The 18,464-nt window shown below is 42.2% G+C and overlaps 1 protein-coding gene across 6 annotated transcripts in view; it reads right to left on the reverse strand.

The window, feature by feature from the left end:
- Positions 1-18,464, reverse strand: part of KIAA0930 (KIAA0930 ortholog) — a 79,521-nt gene that overhangs the window by 29,623 nt on the left and 31,434 nt on the right. For all 6 annotated transcript variants that reach the window (XR_015259969.1, XR_015259966.1, XM_086757762.1 and 3 more), the window contains one exon: positions 11,556-11,704. Coding sequence is in view for 4 of the 6 variants with exons in the window: in XM_086757762.1 (XP_086613888.1) it covers positions 11,556-11,704 (149 nt within the window). In the remaining 2 variants the exon portion in view is untranslated. The remainder of the gene's footprint in view (positions 1-11,555; positions 11,705-18,464) is intronic.

An 18,464-nucleotide genomic window follows, 5' to 3' on the forward strand; every position in this document is an offset into this window, starting at 1 on the left:
ATGAGAAGAAAGCCCTCCAAAACAAAATTCCAATTCCCTTTTCCCAGATACTATTAATTATTTAGAAGTTGCACCTGATCCTCCTGGAATGCACTCTGGAGCCCACACAAGGGCAGCATAACACCCAGCAGCTATGGCACCTCAACATCCACCTTGGCTATAAAGCTGAAACAAAGCCCACTGCAATAAAGTGACTGTAAACTGTTTTGTGCAAGAGGTGAAGTCCAGCTACAAAACCATCTATTTTCTAAAAATTTCCTTCAATATTAATTACTTAGAATTATCTCCCTAAAACTACTCTGTATAATCAAAAACCAAACCGAGAGACAGAGTGGTAAATGATCTAAAAAGCTGACTGTAATTTCTAGCATATCTGCATAAACCAGAACAGGAAAAAAACTAGTCTTGGAGAGGTTCCTTCGAAGATCCAAATGGGACAAGTTGAATACCCAACAGCAGTTGCTTATCTTTTCCGGATGCAATTACCCAGGAGAGTCTATTCATAGCTTTGGACTCCCTCTTCTATTTGTTGGCACGAGAAATGCTGAGTGACTGTAACTTCTGCTACTCATTCGTGACCTGCAGGCGAGAAACTCTGCAGCCCAGATCATCTCAAATGGCAATATTTATTCCCTACCTCTGCCAACACCATACTGACATTTAGCTTGAATATTCAGCTTGGGAGAATTTATTGCAAATGCTGTGTGTATTTGTAGGCAAGGGCATGGGAGGGTGTTTGCAGGTGGAATAAGAGCCTTGGAGAATGGCAGTAGTTTATCCTCTTTCATCACTCACACCGCAGGATGGCTGATGACACATGAAAGGTGTTGCTGCAACAGACACTGTTGCTACTCCAGCTGATACTGATCAGGAACAGGAGGTCCACAAGTGGCTACCAGCAAACATGCTTTTTAAATTGAAATGTAAACAAACAATTCACTTTGTTTTGTCATAATTACCTGTAAATGGGAGAACTATTCAATTCAAAATCATCCAGACTAGGTTGCAAGAATAGCTACAATATTTCCTATCCTGAAGAAGCCATGTTAGTTTAAATCATAGAATCATAGAATGGTTAGGGTTGGAAGGGACCTTCAAAGGTCATCTAGTCCAACCCCCCTGCAAGGAGCAGGGACATCCCTGACTAGGTCAGGTTGCTCAGAGCCTCATCCAGCCTGGCCTTGAACGTTTCCAGGGATGGGGCCTCCACCACCTTTCTGGGCAACCTGTTCCAGTGTTCTATAACTCGCATTGTAAAAAAATTTTTCCTAATTTCTAATCTAAATCTACCCCCCTCTATTTTAAAACCATTACTCCTTTTCCTATTGCAACAGACCCTACTAAACAGTCTTTCCCCATCTTTCTCGTAGGCCCCCTTGAGGTACTGGAAGACCGCTATCAGGTTTCCCTGGAGCCTCCTCTTCTGCAGGCTGAACAGCCCCAACTCTCTCGGCCTGTCCTCATAAGAGAGGTGCTCCAGCCCTTTTATCATCTTGGTGGCCCTCCTCTGGACCTTCTCCAACTGGTCCATGTCCTTCTTGTGCTGGGGGCTCCAGAACTGGACACAGTACTCCAGGTGGGGTCTCAACCAGGGCAGAGTAGAGGGGGAGAATCACCTCCCTCGACCTGCTGGCCACGCTTCTCTTGATGCAGCCCAGGATGCGGTTGGCCTTCTGGGCCGCAAGGGCACATTGCCCGCTCATGTTGAGCTTCTCATCCACCAGCACTCCCAAGTCCTTCTCCTCAGGGCTGCTCTCGATCCACTCCCCACCCAGCCTGTATTTGTGCCTGGGATTGCCACGACCCAGGTGCAGGACCTTGCACTTGGCCTGGTGGAACTTCATGAGGTTGGCACGGGCCCTCCTCTCCAGCCTGTCAAGGTCCCTCTGGATGGCATCCCTCCCTTCCAGCGTGTCGACGGCACCACACAACTTGGTGTCGTCGGCGAACTTGCTGAGGGTGCACTCTATCCCACTGTCCATGTCGCCGACAAAGATGTTGAACAGGGCCGGGCCCAGCACGGACCCCTGAGGGACGCCACTCGTGACCGGTCTCCACATGAACACTGAGCCATTGACCACTACTTTCTGAGTGTGGCCATCCAGCCAACTCCTTATCCACCGAGTGGTCCGTCCATCAAACCCATGTCTCTCTAGTTTAGAGAGAAGGATGTCGTGCGGGACAGTGTCAAAAGCTTTGCACAAGTCCAGGTAGATGATGTCAGTTGCTCGTCCCTTGTCCACCGATGCCGTCACCCCGTCATAGAAGGCCACCAAATTGGTCAGGCACGATCTGCCCTTCTTCAGGCTTCTTCAGTTAAGCAGCTGAACTTGTTGCAAAACGTCTTCTCCCTTCCTGTCCTCTTTCTCAGACCTCTTACATGTATTTAGGACTTTAGAACTGCAGCAAGCATCTCACATGAATGTGGGATTACCAGACAGATGTAATCTCAGAGCAAACTGGGTATATGCAGAAAAAGCTGTAGGGTTACTAACGTAATGGTGCATATAATGGGGAAAAAATATAAAATCAAGTCTAAGAAAATGGGACTTACACAACTGAGTTCCTTCCCACTCCCAGCCATCTTTCAAATCCATTGGCCAACTTCAGACAGACTTGACATAGGTCTGATGGATTGTATCATTGTGCCTACCAGCAATCTGACACCTTCATGTTACTAATACTGCTGAAGAAGGGCCAGGGAAGCGCCATCATTTTCTCAGATTGCAATGAATCACCCACAGCACCGGCTACCTTTTGCCTTGGTAGCAACCAAAAAGACAGAAAAGGACTACCGCCCCAGAATGTGACATTGCTGGAGGGACACTGGAGACAGTGGGGAGATGAACCCTTTGGAAGGGCCCAGGGAATACTGCAGGAATGAAGTCACAGTAGATGAGAAGAAAAGCAAAATTAGTCAAAAGTTATTTTTACCAGAAATCAGACATATTGTTCTGCAACTCCCTTTATTTTATCCTCTATATTTAATGGGAATGAAATTCTTGTCCATTGAAGTGAATGGCAAAATTCTCAGCAACTTCAGAGGAGCTGGGATTTCAGTTCAAGATTTTCCAAGTATTTCTAACATATACACACATACCTCAAGATAAATTTGACATTGGTGTATCTACAATAGTCTGGATTGAAATGTTCAAAAAACAGGCAAACCACTGTTACTATGATCAGTTTCCAAAGAGAAATAACTACATATAACATTCACTAATATGAAGATTCACCACACAGGATCTTTTCTTTTGGAGTAATTTGCTGGATTTATAAACGTATTTGCAGTTCTACCACTAAAAGCCACAGACCTTGTCAGGTTTATTAGTCTTCACATAAGAAACACATGTAAAGCAACACTAGAGATTATAAATAAGGTAATGAGTACCGGGGAAGCTAAAAAGAACACATGGGATTGTATAAAACATTTCTATTTGGTACAAAAATATAAAGGGCAGTAAAACACTGCATCATAAAAATTAAATTTGTATTTTGTGGTCATTAAAGACTCCACTTGCAATTATGAAACTGGAACAGACATGTTTGGGAAAGACAGTCATTACAAGGAGAATCATTAGCATGATTTGTATGATATGTACTATTATTTTTTTATTCCTGAGGACAGATATTAGTTAAGGAGGTTAAAACAGGCAGTGATTTCACCATATCTGATAAAGTTCAGCATGGTTCTCAATCACTTAAGTCTAGCTTTTACGAGCCAAAGAGCTAGAAGTATGCTTTCTTTCTACAGTTAATTTGGGGTTTTTAAAGAGAGTAAGATGACTAGGCTGATTGCTTTTCCTTATAACAATCAAACAGGACTTAAATCCTTAAGGGAGTAAGATGATCAGGAACTAGAACGGCTTGGGAACTTTTTCTTGTGCTAACCAAGAGCTTTTAGGGAGAAAGCCTCCTACATCTGTGAAGGAGAGCAAAGCGGGCCTTTGTTCCTTGAACAAAGCTCTGAGCAAGATATGCTAAAATTTTAATCGTGCACCACTTCATCACACAACCCTCTTGTACCTTCCACAAAATAAAGAATCCTGAAAGGCTCAGGCTGGGGATAACAGAGGTAACTGTACCCACAGACTAGCTGACTCATCATCTGTTCACTGAACAAGCACAGTTGCAGCCTAAGCTCAAAAATAGCAAAGGTAACTCACGTTGACGTAGCCTTAATTCCCTCCCATTTCTTTTCCTCTTGATATTCAGTTCTGCAAGGCTATTCCCACTGCTCACATGGCTTTCACTGCTTCTGTATTTCCTCACAACCTAATCTTTCTCCTGTTATTTATTAAGCTGGTTGTAGATGATGGCTTAATGACATGACTGCCCTAAAGTAAACATTTCAGTTTACCTTAGAGTGAGAAGTATTCTGATTTGTGAAGTCCAGCTCCTGAAATTCAAGGTTAATGATGCTGCTCATTACCCCAAACCTTTTCAGAAAAGATGAGGCATCACTGCAAGCATCTCCAACTTTGATCCATTGGGCATCCTCTCCTACTCAATGGCACTTTTCGGTGAAGAACAGTCAGACTTTGGTGTATGACTAGGTCTGAACTGAACAATAAAATAAGTCAGATCCCATTTACCTCTAATGAGACAAGAGTAAAAGGTACATAGGGCAATCTACAGCATCAGTTGGCAGCTAGAAACAGCAGCTTCCTCCCTCTTGAAGGTCAGAAAACACCCTCCCTCCTTCGCACTTCACCAATCTGTAGCAGAAAATTACTGTTTGCCCCACACATTTGAGGGCACACACCAAACACTAGTTTTTTAGATCCTGCACTGTCCTGATACTGTGTTTTCTCACTTTCTTTCCTCATTATTACATAACTTTATATCTCAATATTAAAGAAATCACCTTAAAAGTAATTACAGGTCTTGCAAAAGTAATTCTTAATCACAAGGAATTCCTACCAAGTGTATTCTGTTTTCTTCTTTTCAGTGAGCATAAGACATTCCTTCTGGATTGGCAAGTCACAGAAAAACAAAGATTTAACAAGCCTACACAGCTGTTTCCAGTATCTGCACATCGTACATTAAAAAAAAGTAGAATCTGAACTGATAAGAAGAACAAGTAAATTACAAGACTGAGAAAAGCTAATGGGACCCACAGAGTTAAAAGTTGACTTCAGCTGACCAAAATTGAAATTACTTATGTGAAAAGAAACAAAAAAATCTAGTTCTGTCTTTGCAATTCTAGCAATGGCAGAAGACGTATAAAAGATTAAAAATAAGAAAAGCGCAAGTTGTTTAAATTACTGGAACAGTCTGAATGCTTGATGATGCTCAAACAAATGAGGGGAAAGTAACTACATGAAATCATAAGACATATGGACTGTGGAAACCATTTTCCTCCAGCATAGCTTTGGCACCAAGAAAGACATTTTAACTGTGGCTAAGCAAGACAAGGCTGGAAGTTAAAATATGCTGATCAGTAGCTGCAAGGCAAGAAATCACTGTATCTGAGACACTGACAAAGTAATCCGAGCTGCTACCTGACACTTGTACTCTGTGAATCACATAAACTTTAATTTCCCAATTCAAATGCTCCATAAATCTGCTAAATCAGCTTTCAAAAATTGAAAGCATAGGTACATATATGACTAAGTGTTATCAAATGTGGCTCCAGATCACAGAGTAACCAGAGTATTTTCTGATGTAACAGGTTGTTTACTGTTACCTTATTCCTGTAATATTATTTCCCAGCCTGAGGTCCTCCTTAGAAAAGCACAAGTGCCTGAAGCAACACATAGTGTGCCTCCTGCGAGGAGGGAAGGCATGCTACATCAGTAACGAAGGCAGCAAGGACACTGGAGAAATAAGATTACAGAATATTAGTAAACCATTGTCTTTCAAGCCATCTCTGTTGAATGTGGAAATGCACGAACTGGGTTACTGACCAGAAAACATGGCGGGGGGGAGGGAGGGGAAACCTGATGGTTAGACTAGGCATTTAAGTTCTAATTACCACTGTTAATAAAGACTTGATCACAGTATTCCTGAGCTTCAATTCAACTGCATGTTAATTCCAACATGGAAAACAGACACTTTCATACCTCTAATAAGCAAGCTGACACTGACTGTAACTTGCAGATCAAACACACCAAGTGCTCTGCTGAGCTAGTAGCCTGGTGAGGCTCTCAGGGAGCTCCAAGCAGACACTTCCACCTTTTCCAGGGTGTGAACAGTGCTCTTCTGTCTCCCAGCCCCTCAGTGACTATGCTGCATTTGCAATACTGAATTATTCATTACAACTATATGAGATGGTGAAACTGGATCTGGGCTTCTTCCCAATGAAGTTTCTCTCTGCCACAGAGAATAAAGCACCTTCTCAGCCACATGACTCAGAGCTGCCTGTTTCAGCGCAATTCATACTAAATTCACTTCTGATCCTGGCTTTGTTGTCAGTCTATTTGACTGCCTAAGAAGAGATCATCAGAGACTGGAAGCAATAAAAAGTAATTCACTAAAAATGCCCCTGCAGCCCACACCCCCTGCCTGAGTCTGGGGTTTACTGACTGTGATACCATGAGGATATTTCAACTGCATGGTGGCTTGGCGTCAGACACAAATTTACTCTGGAAATAGGACAGAATATGAAAGCATCTCCATCCCAAATGCTCATTAGGCTGCCAGGTATATCACAAGAATATTCCGGGTCATAGACAACCAGATCCAGTTCTGTGTGGTAAACAGACGTTCCTGTCACAGCTGTAGCAGTAGTCCTCTCTCTGTTTTTGCCAAGCAGTCTGTCACAGCACACAAAGGAAATGGAGGTGGTCTTGCAAAAAATGCACCACAAGCAGAGGCTATCAAGTAGCATCTCCTTTATGTTCATGTATTTAGACAACCAAACATCAACAAAATCGCATGAGAAAGCATAGGAATTTCTGAGAAGGACAATTTTAAAAGAAAAGCCAAATCTTTGCATTTAAGATGTTGAGCTTATTATAGAAAATCATAATATCAATCTGATAATGCCAGTGCTGTTCTTTCATATTTCAAAATGAGAGCAACATGTTGATGCTGTCCTCTTCTGCAGAAGCCACTGTTCCTACTCACTGCAACACCTCCACAAACTTTGCACAATGCAAGAGCTGAGGTAGAACAGCTGTCGCTCTGTACTGACTGGTACATGTTGCAATCAGTTTGTTCCCACATACTATCCACGTACAAGAAGATAATTTATTTGGCAAAGAAAGATGCATTTTCTGGCCATTTCTTTCTCTGTTGCATTCAGACGGTGATGTGGAACTGCCATGAATACACCAAACAGCTCTTCTGGAGACATCCTATTTGCTTACAGTGTTCAAAACAACAACAAAAAAGCACTGCTCTGAAAGGTAAACAGAGACAGCAACATAAGATTTTTAAAACTTGCATTTCTGCTAGATGCTGAGTTCAGGTTGTCAGATCTCCCAGCCAGAGAGATGGTGACAGTGAATTAGAGATTCAGCTATGAAAATCCTGTGATTTTCAGTGGGAGTCGTGCCTAAAGTCATTAGCTTTGGAAAGTAACTGGTCTCCCACTACAGTCAATATTTGTTGTGTCATAGGCCCAGATGCACATAAATGTGTAAACCATGGCTCCTGTTCAGCTCTGTTCCTGAAGCTGCAGCCACAACATCAGTAGCTTAAGCTTTCTGAAGACTTGAATCGCCTGAATGACTTTTGGCAACAACTCTACTCTTCCACATTTACAGGATGCTGAAGAAAACAAGACCTACTCCAAAATCCAGGCAAGCTCAGAACATACACAAACAGTGCCTTAAACTTACCTTTTTTATTGCTTTGCCCTATAAATACAGCACACTTTTCAGGTGACAAAGCATGATACAAGGCTGAAGGGGATAATACAACCTAACTCTGCTGCTCTGTCACTGAGGTTTTACCTTATTTTCCCTACTCAACAGTTGTGTCTGTTAACATCATACTAGTATTTTCCAGAGTCCCATGAGAAAGTAAAGCTCCTCCTTACAGAAAGATCAGAAACTTGCAGCTGTAACAAAGCATAATCCTTCATAAACACCTTTTGCACTGGAAAAAGCCAAAGATACTAAAACTTGATCTAATACAATCTTAAATAAATCGGATTCCCAAGCTTAACCACTTTAACCTTTAAAGCCGTAGGTTTTGGCAATGTACAGGACCCTCTGTAAGTGACAATCACATCTTCCAGTAGGTTACATCAGCTGGTGTGTGAAGCAGCAGCAAAGGGGCTGAGTCTTGACTTAATAGTGCATAAAGAGTGAATAAAGAGTGACAAGTCAAAGGGATTCCACCTTAAAAAGGCCTACTAAATCCCTCAACTTTGACAGCAGCTATGCTCCACAGTGCCTTGCCTGCACAGATCCTGATACACAGGTGGTTTTGCTAAAAGACACTGAGAGAAGAAGTATCTTCAAAACTTGGCAAGAGAAACCGCAGGAGTGTCATTGTGACATGTCAAGGAAACACCGAGTTGAATGCACTTCTCTGGGGTCCAAAAGTCTGTGTAACAGACATAGCCCAGAATTCAACATGGTAGTTCTGCCCTGGCATAGACCATATTAAGAGCTTAATTGCTGGTTTACTCATACATGTACAGTTTAGAAACTGGTGGGGGTGGAAAAGAGAAACAAACATAAGGTCTCTTAGACCAGGGGATCTACAAAGTAGATAATTTTAAAGGCCTTTTAAAATAAAATTTATGATGGTAGAGAAGTTTACCATAATCACTTACTGATACACCAAATTGTAAGATCTATTACTTCAGGTTGTTGTGACTAAGCAGCATCCAAAGCCCTTCTCATTCAGCCTTAAAATTAAGCGGAACCCTTAATCTTGACCCTATAATTTTTTCTTCTGCTTATCCTCTATATTACACCTCAACTTAAAATCAAATGTTATTGCTAACACTCTTCAGCTCCAGTAAATATAGGAAAAAAAATCCACAAGCAGGAACTTTTAATCACACAGGAGAGCCATCAAAACCTGAAAATCGTTTGATAAATCGACACTTGTTTCTTACTGACATGAATCATCATACCATGGTATGCAAATGATGCCGTGTGAGCTCATCATCTCAGAAAGCAAACATCGCCATTGTCAGCACCCAGACAAACAGCCCCTTCCCGCTCAATTTGGTTTTGTTGTTGTTATCAGTCCTATAGAAGATTACTGTGCTCAAAGCTTTGCAGACCTTATTTTCACTAATATAAACTAACGCTCCAGGATGTCATAGGACAACAATTCACCTCCTGCATCTCTGCCAGCGTTCTTTAGTCAAAACCTACAATTGCCAGGCAAATGCAGAGCACATCTATAGTGTATATGAAAGAACTACAATGAATGTGCTTCACTGTCTATCCAAGCTACAAAGAGACCCATTTCTGTGGTTAACTAACAGTCAACTTCTGTGTGTCCCGTGGAAAAATCATCACCATACCATCTGGCACAGCCTGAGCATAAGGCAGGAGCCAACAGTGCAGCTCCAGTCCTAGCCCTTCATGGTCCCAAACAGCTCTGAACCTCTCCCCTTCATCTGCCTTTTCAATCTGCCTCTGGGGATGCAAATGAGAGCACGCAGTTTGGTGGTTGAAAGGGATGCTTGAAGTTCTATTCGGCTTGTACAAATATCAGTCTGTAGCTTCTTCCCCTTTTAATGACAGGACGTTGGTATTTTGACACCATCATTCAAGAAAGAACGGTCAAAACTACAAAGTAAAATAAAAACCTCTCTAGTCATAATTCAAAGAACAGGGGTAGTTGTTTGGTGTCTCAGTGCACAAGACAGGCTCAAAAACTGGATACAAGAGGAGTTGTAACTGCAAAGCAGTCAGCTAAAATCAAACAGGAGGAGTGCTGCACAGATATCAAAGAATCACCAAACTATGAAGTTTCACAAAGCATCTGAAGTACTTCAAAGTCATAGGAAAGGTTCATTTCTCAGAGGGTAAGCAAAATGTAAATAGTCAAGGGGGAGTTATAAAATACTGTGTGTGCTACAAGGCACACTCTCCATCTTCATTGTTAGGGCAAGCTATTCACTAATGCTGATTTTGTAGTAACTACTGCCTCTGAAACGCCCTCACAAATAAAAATTATTTATGATGCTTTTATGAGGCTGAAATAAAGCTCTGAGAGCAAATGCAAGGGTTTATTTTACTGTCTCATCTCCATGAAAGGTTTAAACACTTTAAACTGATGAGTAAATTAAACAGAAATTGATCAGAGGTCTGTGAATGAATATAAGCAACCAGGCTTCCTCTAAGGTTCACCTTCCTTGTTGGGAAGGACAAGAGGTTAAACAATACATGCTTTTACTAGACTTAACAAAGCCACAATATTATTTTATGTGAAACAGGAATGCATTTATAGTCATTTAAACAACAATTAGGATGAAGGTTTCCTCCAAAAGTGTTAAAGCTCCAAGTACGCTGGCTGAAGACTACCAAACCACTAATCTGACAGACAATGAATAGTATATTTTGCCAGCTGTTTCCCAGTGGTTGTCATGATGGAACTTGGGTGGGTGGGAGGAAGAAAAAAGATAGTTCTGTTCGTTTCCTGTATCTCCAACAAAAATGTGGGGAAATCTTCTGGGATCCTTCTCTGAAGGGAATTGACAACTATGGTTCTTTATGTCACTACATTTAAATCCAGAGAATTTCAACATACTTGGTTAAAAACACACTCTCATACACCATGCACGTATATCTGTTCTTCAACAACAGATCATTTACATTTACATACGTATCATATGAATCATTTACATATGTCAGGAAGTTAATCCTAGTCTTTTCTTCCTCCATTTATCTTCCTGCTTTTGATCCTCTGCAGCCACCTCCTTAATTCCCAATAAAACCATCATTTCTCTTGCTTCTGTTTCTCAGACCTAGGATGAAAACTGCCAAGAAATGCCGAGATGTTTCTCAAACCTCTAATGGGCAAATACCCGTGCAGCAGCATTAGCCTACCTGATTATGTGTCTTCAGGAAACAATACGTCTATAGGAAAGCATATTATCTTAAATTATGAGAATACAGTACTTTCTTCACTGTTTGTCACAATAGTGACAATACAAGGCTGCATGTATTCTGCAACTAAGTACCCAGTAGGTGTTTATTACTGATACTCTAGTATCTTAGGTTCTTCTAGACATACGGGAGTGACTATTTTCCTCCTCCTTTTTTCCTCTCCCTTTCTACAGATTTAAACTTTCCATTCATAAAGTAGCATTATTGAAAAACAAAACAAAAATCAGCATGGATATCCTCCCCTTCCTCCTAAATGCAGGCTGACCAACATAAAAACTTCCCAAAAAAGCATGCAAACTATCTAAACTCCTTCAGTGTGAGACAGCAAAGCTCACTTATGCTGCTGCCTGTGTTCACAGTGTCAACCATGGTATTTCTCTATGGGCCAATTTTTCATAACTTCTTGAGGTGGGCAGAGCTGGATATTCCTTATCCTTGGTTTGTAGTTCTCCAGCTGTGTCAGATACTCCAGAACACCAAATCCCATGTTACCTTAAATTTCCCACATTAAAATATATCATTACTCACCTTTTTCCCCTCTGTACTGTCACCACTGACATAGGACAGTTTTCGACGGACGTAGAAGAGCATATCGTCTTGCCGAGGGGCCCATTTCTCCATAAAATACGTTGAAAACATCCAAGTCCAGAATACAATACGGTCATCTTTGAAACACCCTAAGAGGCATAAAAGAAACGAGAATTAAGAATTGTGGAATTAGTATGTCACATTTGATTGTGCTTAACATGGCACCTGAAGTCTTTGCTACACATGGTGCAGCTGAGCCCAACTGTAGCAGAAATACTCTTGCACAGCTCAGAGTAAGTTTTTCTACAGCATTCGGCACGAACCCACAGCCCATCTTTTGCCATCGTCAACCAAACTGCCCCTCGTGCACAACACAGATCAAGGCCCATGAGTATACCCTGGCTACGCCTGCGCCATTGTGTTGGTTTTGTTTAGCGAGGGGGGGCTACCACGGCAGCTTCTGTAAAAAGCTTCCAGAAGCTGTTTTCCCTTTGTTCAATGGACTCGGCTGGGCCTAGGGCAGATCCGCTGCTGGCCAGGGCCGAGCCAATTGGTAGTAGAATGTTCCCTGATAATGCCTCTGCGATAACATATTTAAGAAGGGGAAAAATTAAAAAGGAGAGAAGATGTGAAGAAGCTGAGTGGGGGCAGAGAGTGGGAGGCGCGAGCCTTCTGGGCCTTGCAGGCCTCACCCTCTGGCCTCTTGCCAGGCATCTGGGCCCAACCTGGCCCAGCCCAGCTGCAAGAAGTGGAGAGGAGATGAGATGTGAAGAGAACCTGAGAGGCATCGGCCTGAGCCGGTTGTGAAGAATTTCTTGTGAGAGGAACGGCTGCAGACGCCAAGGTCAGTTCAGAAGGAGGGGGAGGAGTGATGCGGCTCCTGGCCAAGATTCCCCTGCAGCCTGTGGTGACAACCATGGTGGAGCATGTTGTCCCCCTGCAGCCCATGGAGGTCCATGGAGGAGCACAGACCCACCTGCAGCCTGTGGAGGACCCCACGCTGGGGCAGGCGGATGCCTGAAGAAGGCTGTGGCCTGTGGAGGGCCCCCGCTGGGGTAACTGTTCTGGAGGGACTGCACCCCGTGGAAGAGATGACCCACGCCAGAGCACTTCATCAAGGACTGGATGTAGCCCATGGGAGGGACCCCACGACGGAGCAGGGGAGGAATGTGAGGGATTCTTCCCCTGAGAAGGAAGGAGCAGCACAAAGCAACAACAATGAACTGACCATAACCCCTATTCCCTCTTCCTCCCTGCACCGCGCAGGGCGGGGGCGGCGGCGAGGAGCAAGGTAAGGAAGGAGGTAGAGATAATTGAAATTAAGTTAAGTCCAGGAAGCGGGAGGGGTGGGGGTGGTTTTTTTTTTTTCTCTTCCACATTATCCCGCTTTGGTTTTAATAACAAATACTTTTCCCCAAGTCAAGGCTGTTTTGCCTGTAATGGTAATGTCAATGATCTCTCCCTGTCCTTATCTCAAACCTCAAGCTTTTTTGTTATATTATCTCTCACTGTTCCCTCAGAGGGTGGGGAGAGTGAGTGAGAGACTGCGTAGCTTGGTCCTGAGCGGGGCTAAACTACAACAGCCACGGACAAGGACAGGACCAGCGCACTAAGCAAGAGTACATCAAAGAAGCACTCAAGGAGTAATTTCAAAGGCATGTAGTGCCAATATATGCTCCAGTTAATGACATGAAGCCATCAGCTGCCAACAGGTTTATTATATGCTCTCAGGGAGCACAGCCAACCCGTCAGAAAGTAGCAGCTGATACCTTCCTTAAATCTATACACAGGAGCAAGAACATACCTGTGTAGGGGCAACAGTAATTCACCCTCTCTCTGACAAGGAACAAAACCCAGCTCTTCCTCAAGGAAACAAGGAGTTTTGAAGTCCTGAATCCCAATTAAACAAGAAAAAGCAGGGGAAGAAGGGGAAAAATGAGAAGTGGAAGATGCAACAAGGTCTTGTTCAATGAGACAAATTACATCAGCAATAGCATGGCAGTTGGCCTCTCACCAGGAAAAGGAGGCTCAGTAGAGATGACATCACATTTTGTGAAACCCTTTAAAGCACTTAATTTTAATAAAACAGCAAAAGGTGCTGCATCTCTTCTGTGCTGTAATGCTTGCACACTGTTAAAGACCAAAATTTATACAGACAAGGAGAGAAGCCACGACTGACTTTGGTGGCAAGGGAGCTGAATTTCTCTGCTTCTTCTCAGTCCTACTGGAGGCTCCTTGACGGAGTAGTTGCATCCCCTTCCCAAAGCCCTGCTAAGAGATAACCACGGCTGTTAGCCAAAGTCTAGCTGTTTTAAAACCTGTGAAGAGAGAAACATTAAACAAAAAAAAAAAAAGCGCTGAGAAACAGCAAAAACCTGAAATGGATGATGGATAGTAGTGCTACGTACAAGACAGTGAGACAGGTGGGGTTGTGTGTATGTACACACCTGCAGCTGACAACCCATCCTCCAGAACATCTATCCTTTATAGTGGCTTATGTCTCTAAATCTATACATTGGCTGCCAGATGAGCACACACATCACACCCTGGCCCTCGGCTACCATACAGGTTGGTGTGTTTCCCTCCCAGTAGGACACTGCACGTATGAAATAGTTCTGCAGAAAGAAGAATCTTGCATGAAAGAGAAGTGACATTTATTTACAGCAATACCCAGATGAAGCTTTAGAAGATTTTTCAATCAGTTGCCAAGAAAGCTGACATGTACCTTAACAATGAATATGATTTTTCTTAAGACACTGGTGGCTAACTTCAGGGCTTCATAAAGCAATCAATCTTTTAATACACAAGTGTAACTCAGCACATTTTCCTACTTCATTGTGTGTGCAATGTTTTCAAGACAAATCTTTCTTCCAATCTTTAATTACTGTGGTGGGCAGAAGATCAGACTTTCAAATTTTTTAGCAGACAAATAGAGGATTGAAATAAAAATCTTAAGTGTCTCCAACTAAATCCAAAAATAATACTGAAAACAAAATGAAATTCCACTGAGGGACTGTGCACAGAATACAATATTAATCAACACCAAGTAGGATGGTATTTGAAAATATGTATATAGTTAACTATATTTTAAAAAAAATAATGAAAAGGCTGAGAGGGAACAGAAAAAAAGGCCAAGATAGTTAATTCCCAGTGCAGGTTAATTCCAGGCCACGGTGCAATTGTTTTATTTGCATAGCTGCAATGAAGTAATTTCAATTACTTAAGGCAGCATAGAACATAATATGCAATCGTGAATAAAATCTGCAATGCACTTAAGTACTACCCAGTTTTTCCATCAGAGAAAGGGAATCAAGCAGTGGAGACATCAGATACAGAATGCTGGGCATCTGCACCATCTGAACCCCTCCCTTGGGCACAGGTGAACAGGACTGTCTGGCAAACAGTTATACCCGAGAGCCTACCATATAAGAGTGGATTAAAATGTGTTCAGACTCCCAAAACCAGGCTGAGAAAGGACAGGATTATCCTTAGTCAGTGTATTCACAGATAAACACTAAGATGAGAAAAAGAACTAGTCAGGTTTAAGGATATATTGCTTATATACATAAGGACAGATAGCTCTAAACTACCCACCAACACATATGTAGGCTGGAAAGTCTAAGCCGATTTCTACGTGTTCAAGCCACAAAGTTCAGGAGTAGCCCCCCTCAGTCGGAATAGTGCAGGCAAAAATCCCTACAGCTAGAAAGCTAGAGGTCAACTTGGTTAAGATGGTTCATGTGGTACCAGTGACAGCCGAGGACACCACGACCCAGTCCCGCCTCTATATTTAGCAGAGTAGAAAACAGGGCACGCATTCATCATGATTTGTTAACCATCTAAAAGAAACTTCTTAAATTGCATGGTTTTTGAGTACCTGAATTCCCAGCCTTAATTAAATAGAGAGGGAGGGAGAAGGGGGAAGAGGATTGCCCCGAGTTCATCTGAAGTTCTAGGGAAACCAAAGGCAAAAGAAAAAAAAGAATCTACATTCTGCAAGAATAATCTCAAAAAAAGTTCTAGTGTTCAGAAGTACACCACATTGGTTTTGCTTCATAAATGACTAAACAAAATAGCAAAGCCACTCCTAAGTTCAAAAATCATCAACTTATCTAAACTCAGCATTATAAATGAGGGTTAAACCACTTTGAGATTCTGGCAGTACCTGCAAAAACCTAAGAAGCTGCCATACGCACTGCTTACACCATCAGACGTGTTTTACGTGATAAAGCACAGAAGTTAATATACTCTTCTGAACTATTCATGGGTGGTTATAATAGAGCATTAATTCACGCAGGAGAACAGCAGAATGGGGTAAGGTACGAGGATTTTGTGTATGCTTGTTGCATTCTTGCTGGGGAACACAGGACAAACTGATTCAATGTATTCAACATTAGTCTAAACAGAAAATCAGGGGATAGAAGCGCTGCAGCAGTGAAGCTACTTCAGCACTGCAGCATAATGCAGGGGGAAAAAATACCTGAAAACCTTTACAGCAATGTTGGATGGTTGTCAATTCAAAATCCTACCTGCAACAGATTATGTAAAATAGTTCTCCAGGATTCACAGATACTTGCAGGCATTGCTGTAATTAAAACAAGTCTGAGGATGTCCTAACTCTTCTGATTGTGGTAGCTAACAGACTTTCCTTGAAGCCAAAAAGAGCCAAATTACTGAAACACAGCCATTTTTACTACACGTTAGTAGAAGCAGGAAGGATGGGGAACAGCACACACAAGAATTAGCCTTTAAAATCTACTATTAAAGAGCACTAACTTGGAAAGGAGACAAGAAAATTTGTAACTGTAATCCAGATGACTTAAAACTTGAGAGGGGGAGAAATCTCTTCCGATTTCAAGCCAGAAACTGTCAGATCCAGAATGTCCGCTCAAGCTTGCCTTCAACTAATACAACCCCAAAAGCATGGAGTACTCTGACAGTTATTTTGGTGGTTTACAGCACCTCACTGGAACTCTTCCAGCTTTGCCCAGGAGAAACTTATAAACTGCTTTTAAAATTGATTTGGATCATGGTTTTGAAACTGTCAGGCTAACAGCTCAGAAGTTATTCTTTTCAGTAGACAGAGGGAAGCACAAAGCCTTAATTTCTCAGCCTTTGCCACAGTACCCTGTTGCAGGGCTCAGTTGCGCTTGAGATCGTAGGGCTCAGAGAGCAGTTTGGTCCCTATTACACACCATGCACCAAACAAGTGGACAGACTCAGCTCACAGCTGGATTGCTGATGACCCTAACCCTCTGCTGTTACACTTGATGCTGGTGCTACCCACCTGGCAAGGACTGAGATCAAAAACAGAAGCCAACTTTTCACAGCTCGGACAATCACGACTCAGCACCAGTTGTCTATCACAGCGGTCCATTTGCCGTTCGCGCAACACGCAGAAGACGTGCATGCATGCATATACGCTACTGCTAGACTGCGAGGCACTTGAAACACCTGGCACTTAAAAGCCCTGGAAGCTTCAACTTCAGTATTTGGGGAGAATTTTTAAAATGCTAAAGGTTTTATTATTGCCAGAGGAGAATTTGAGCCTTCTGATACACCAGATTTAGATTATATTTGCCAAGGAACCAAATCCCCTCTACAGTTGAGAGCACATAGCAAGACAGCTTCCTGAAAACACTCCTCCCCTCGCAAATTCTGCTTCTAAATGAATAAAATTGAATTAAGAGTTCAGACTATTAATCTTAATGCACTAAAAGCTGATTATCTAATTATGAGACCTTTGTCATGAATAAATTCTAATTACAGCAATTTACTGTAATGATTCATTTACATGGATTTTATCCCCATTAGCAGCAAGATTTATGCCAGCTGCTCTGTAATAAATGTCTCTCTTTACCTATTAGATTTTTATACTGAGCACTCATCTCAGGGAACAAACTCCAGGTTCACAAAAGAAGTTGTGATTATTTATTTTTCATTAATGCTTTCCAAAACATCACTGGATAAAGAGAAGCATCAGCTTATCATCTTGCTTCAAAGGCAGAGAAGAAAAGATTTCACATTTGGTGGATAATCATTTTTTCAGCAGAAAAACATTCCTCAGAGCTTAGAGGAACCATAATTTCAACTAAACAGGGTTTCTTCCTCTGCTTTTATTCCCACAGCCTCTCACGAGCTACTCTCAACTCAGAAACATCATAAAACTACTTTCATCCAATTCTGTCACAGGGCTATCATCTGTAAAATGAGCATCTGTAGATACTTAGGGGTTAATTAAACACTTATGAAAACCTTCACAGCCTCAGCATGGAAAGCAAATCAGAGTTCTGAGCAATTCACACTGTATTTAATTTTTGGTTTGAGTTTAGCCAAGTATTCTACAAGGACAATATGAGATGTGGTTTACACAGATTAAAGCTACCTTTGATATTAAAAGCCCATAATTAAGACTGCATAAAATCAGAATATATGTCCCCTTTCCAGCGATAGTTGCCAGCTAGCCAGATCACTTGAAATCAGAAGTTCAGTCTTCTTCCCACACCTCCATAAAAGATCCCCATTCAGTTTGGCCTTACGCAGACACAGGACTTCTCTTGCCTTTCAGAAGTCCACTGGCACCAACAATTCCAGAGCAGGCAAAACAGAGGGAAGGCATTGCCAAACAAGAGGCCCCCAGAGCACATCCTTGCAACACATCCCTCTCACCAACAGCGGGGCTGGGAAAGGAGCACCTCCACTGATGCCAGCTGTAATGACACAGCACAGCAAGAAGTGCACTTTCACAAGCACGCAAGTCCTAAATCTGTCAGAAAAGACAACATATACTTTCAGCACAAGTTCTTCTGGCAGAACTCTAGCTAGAAAAGGAAGGCATGCTGCTACCAACAGCAACAAAAGGGACAAGAGATGCCACAGATTAAACAGCCTACTCTGCCACAGACACAA

This window comes from Chlamydotis macqueenii, chromosome 1 (assembly GCF_036417535.1).
Source record: "Chlamydotis macqueenii isolate bChlMac1 chromosome 1, bChlMac1.mat, whole genome shotgun sequence".
In the NCBI taxonomy this organism is placed as follows: domain Eukaryota; kingdom Metazoa; phylum Chordata; class Aves; order Otidiformes; family Otididae; genus Chlamydotis; species Chlamydotis macqueenii.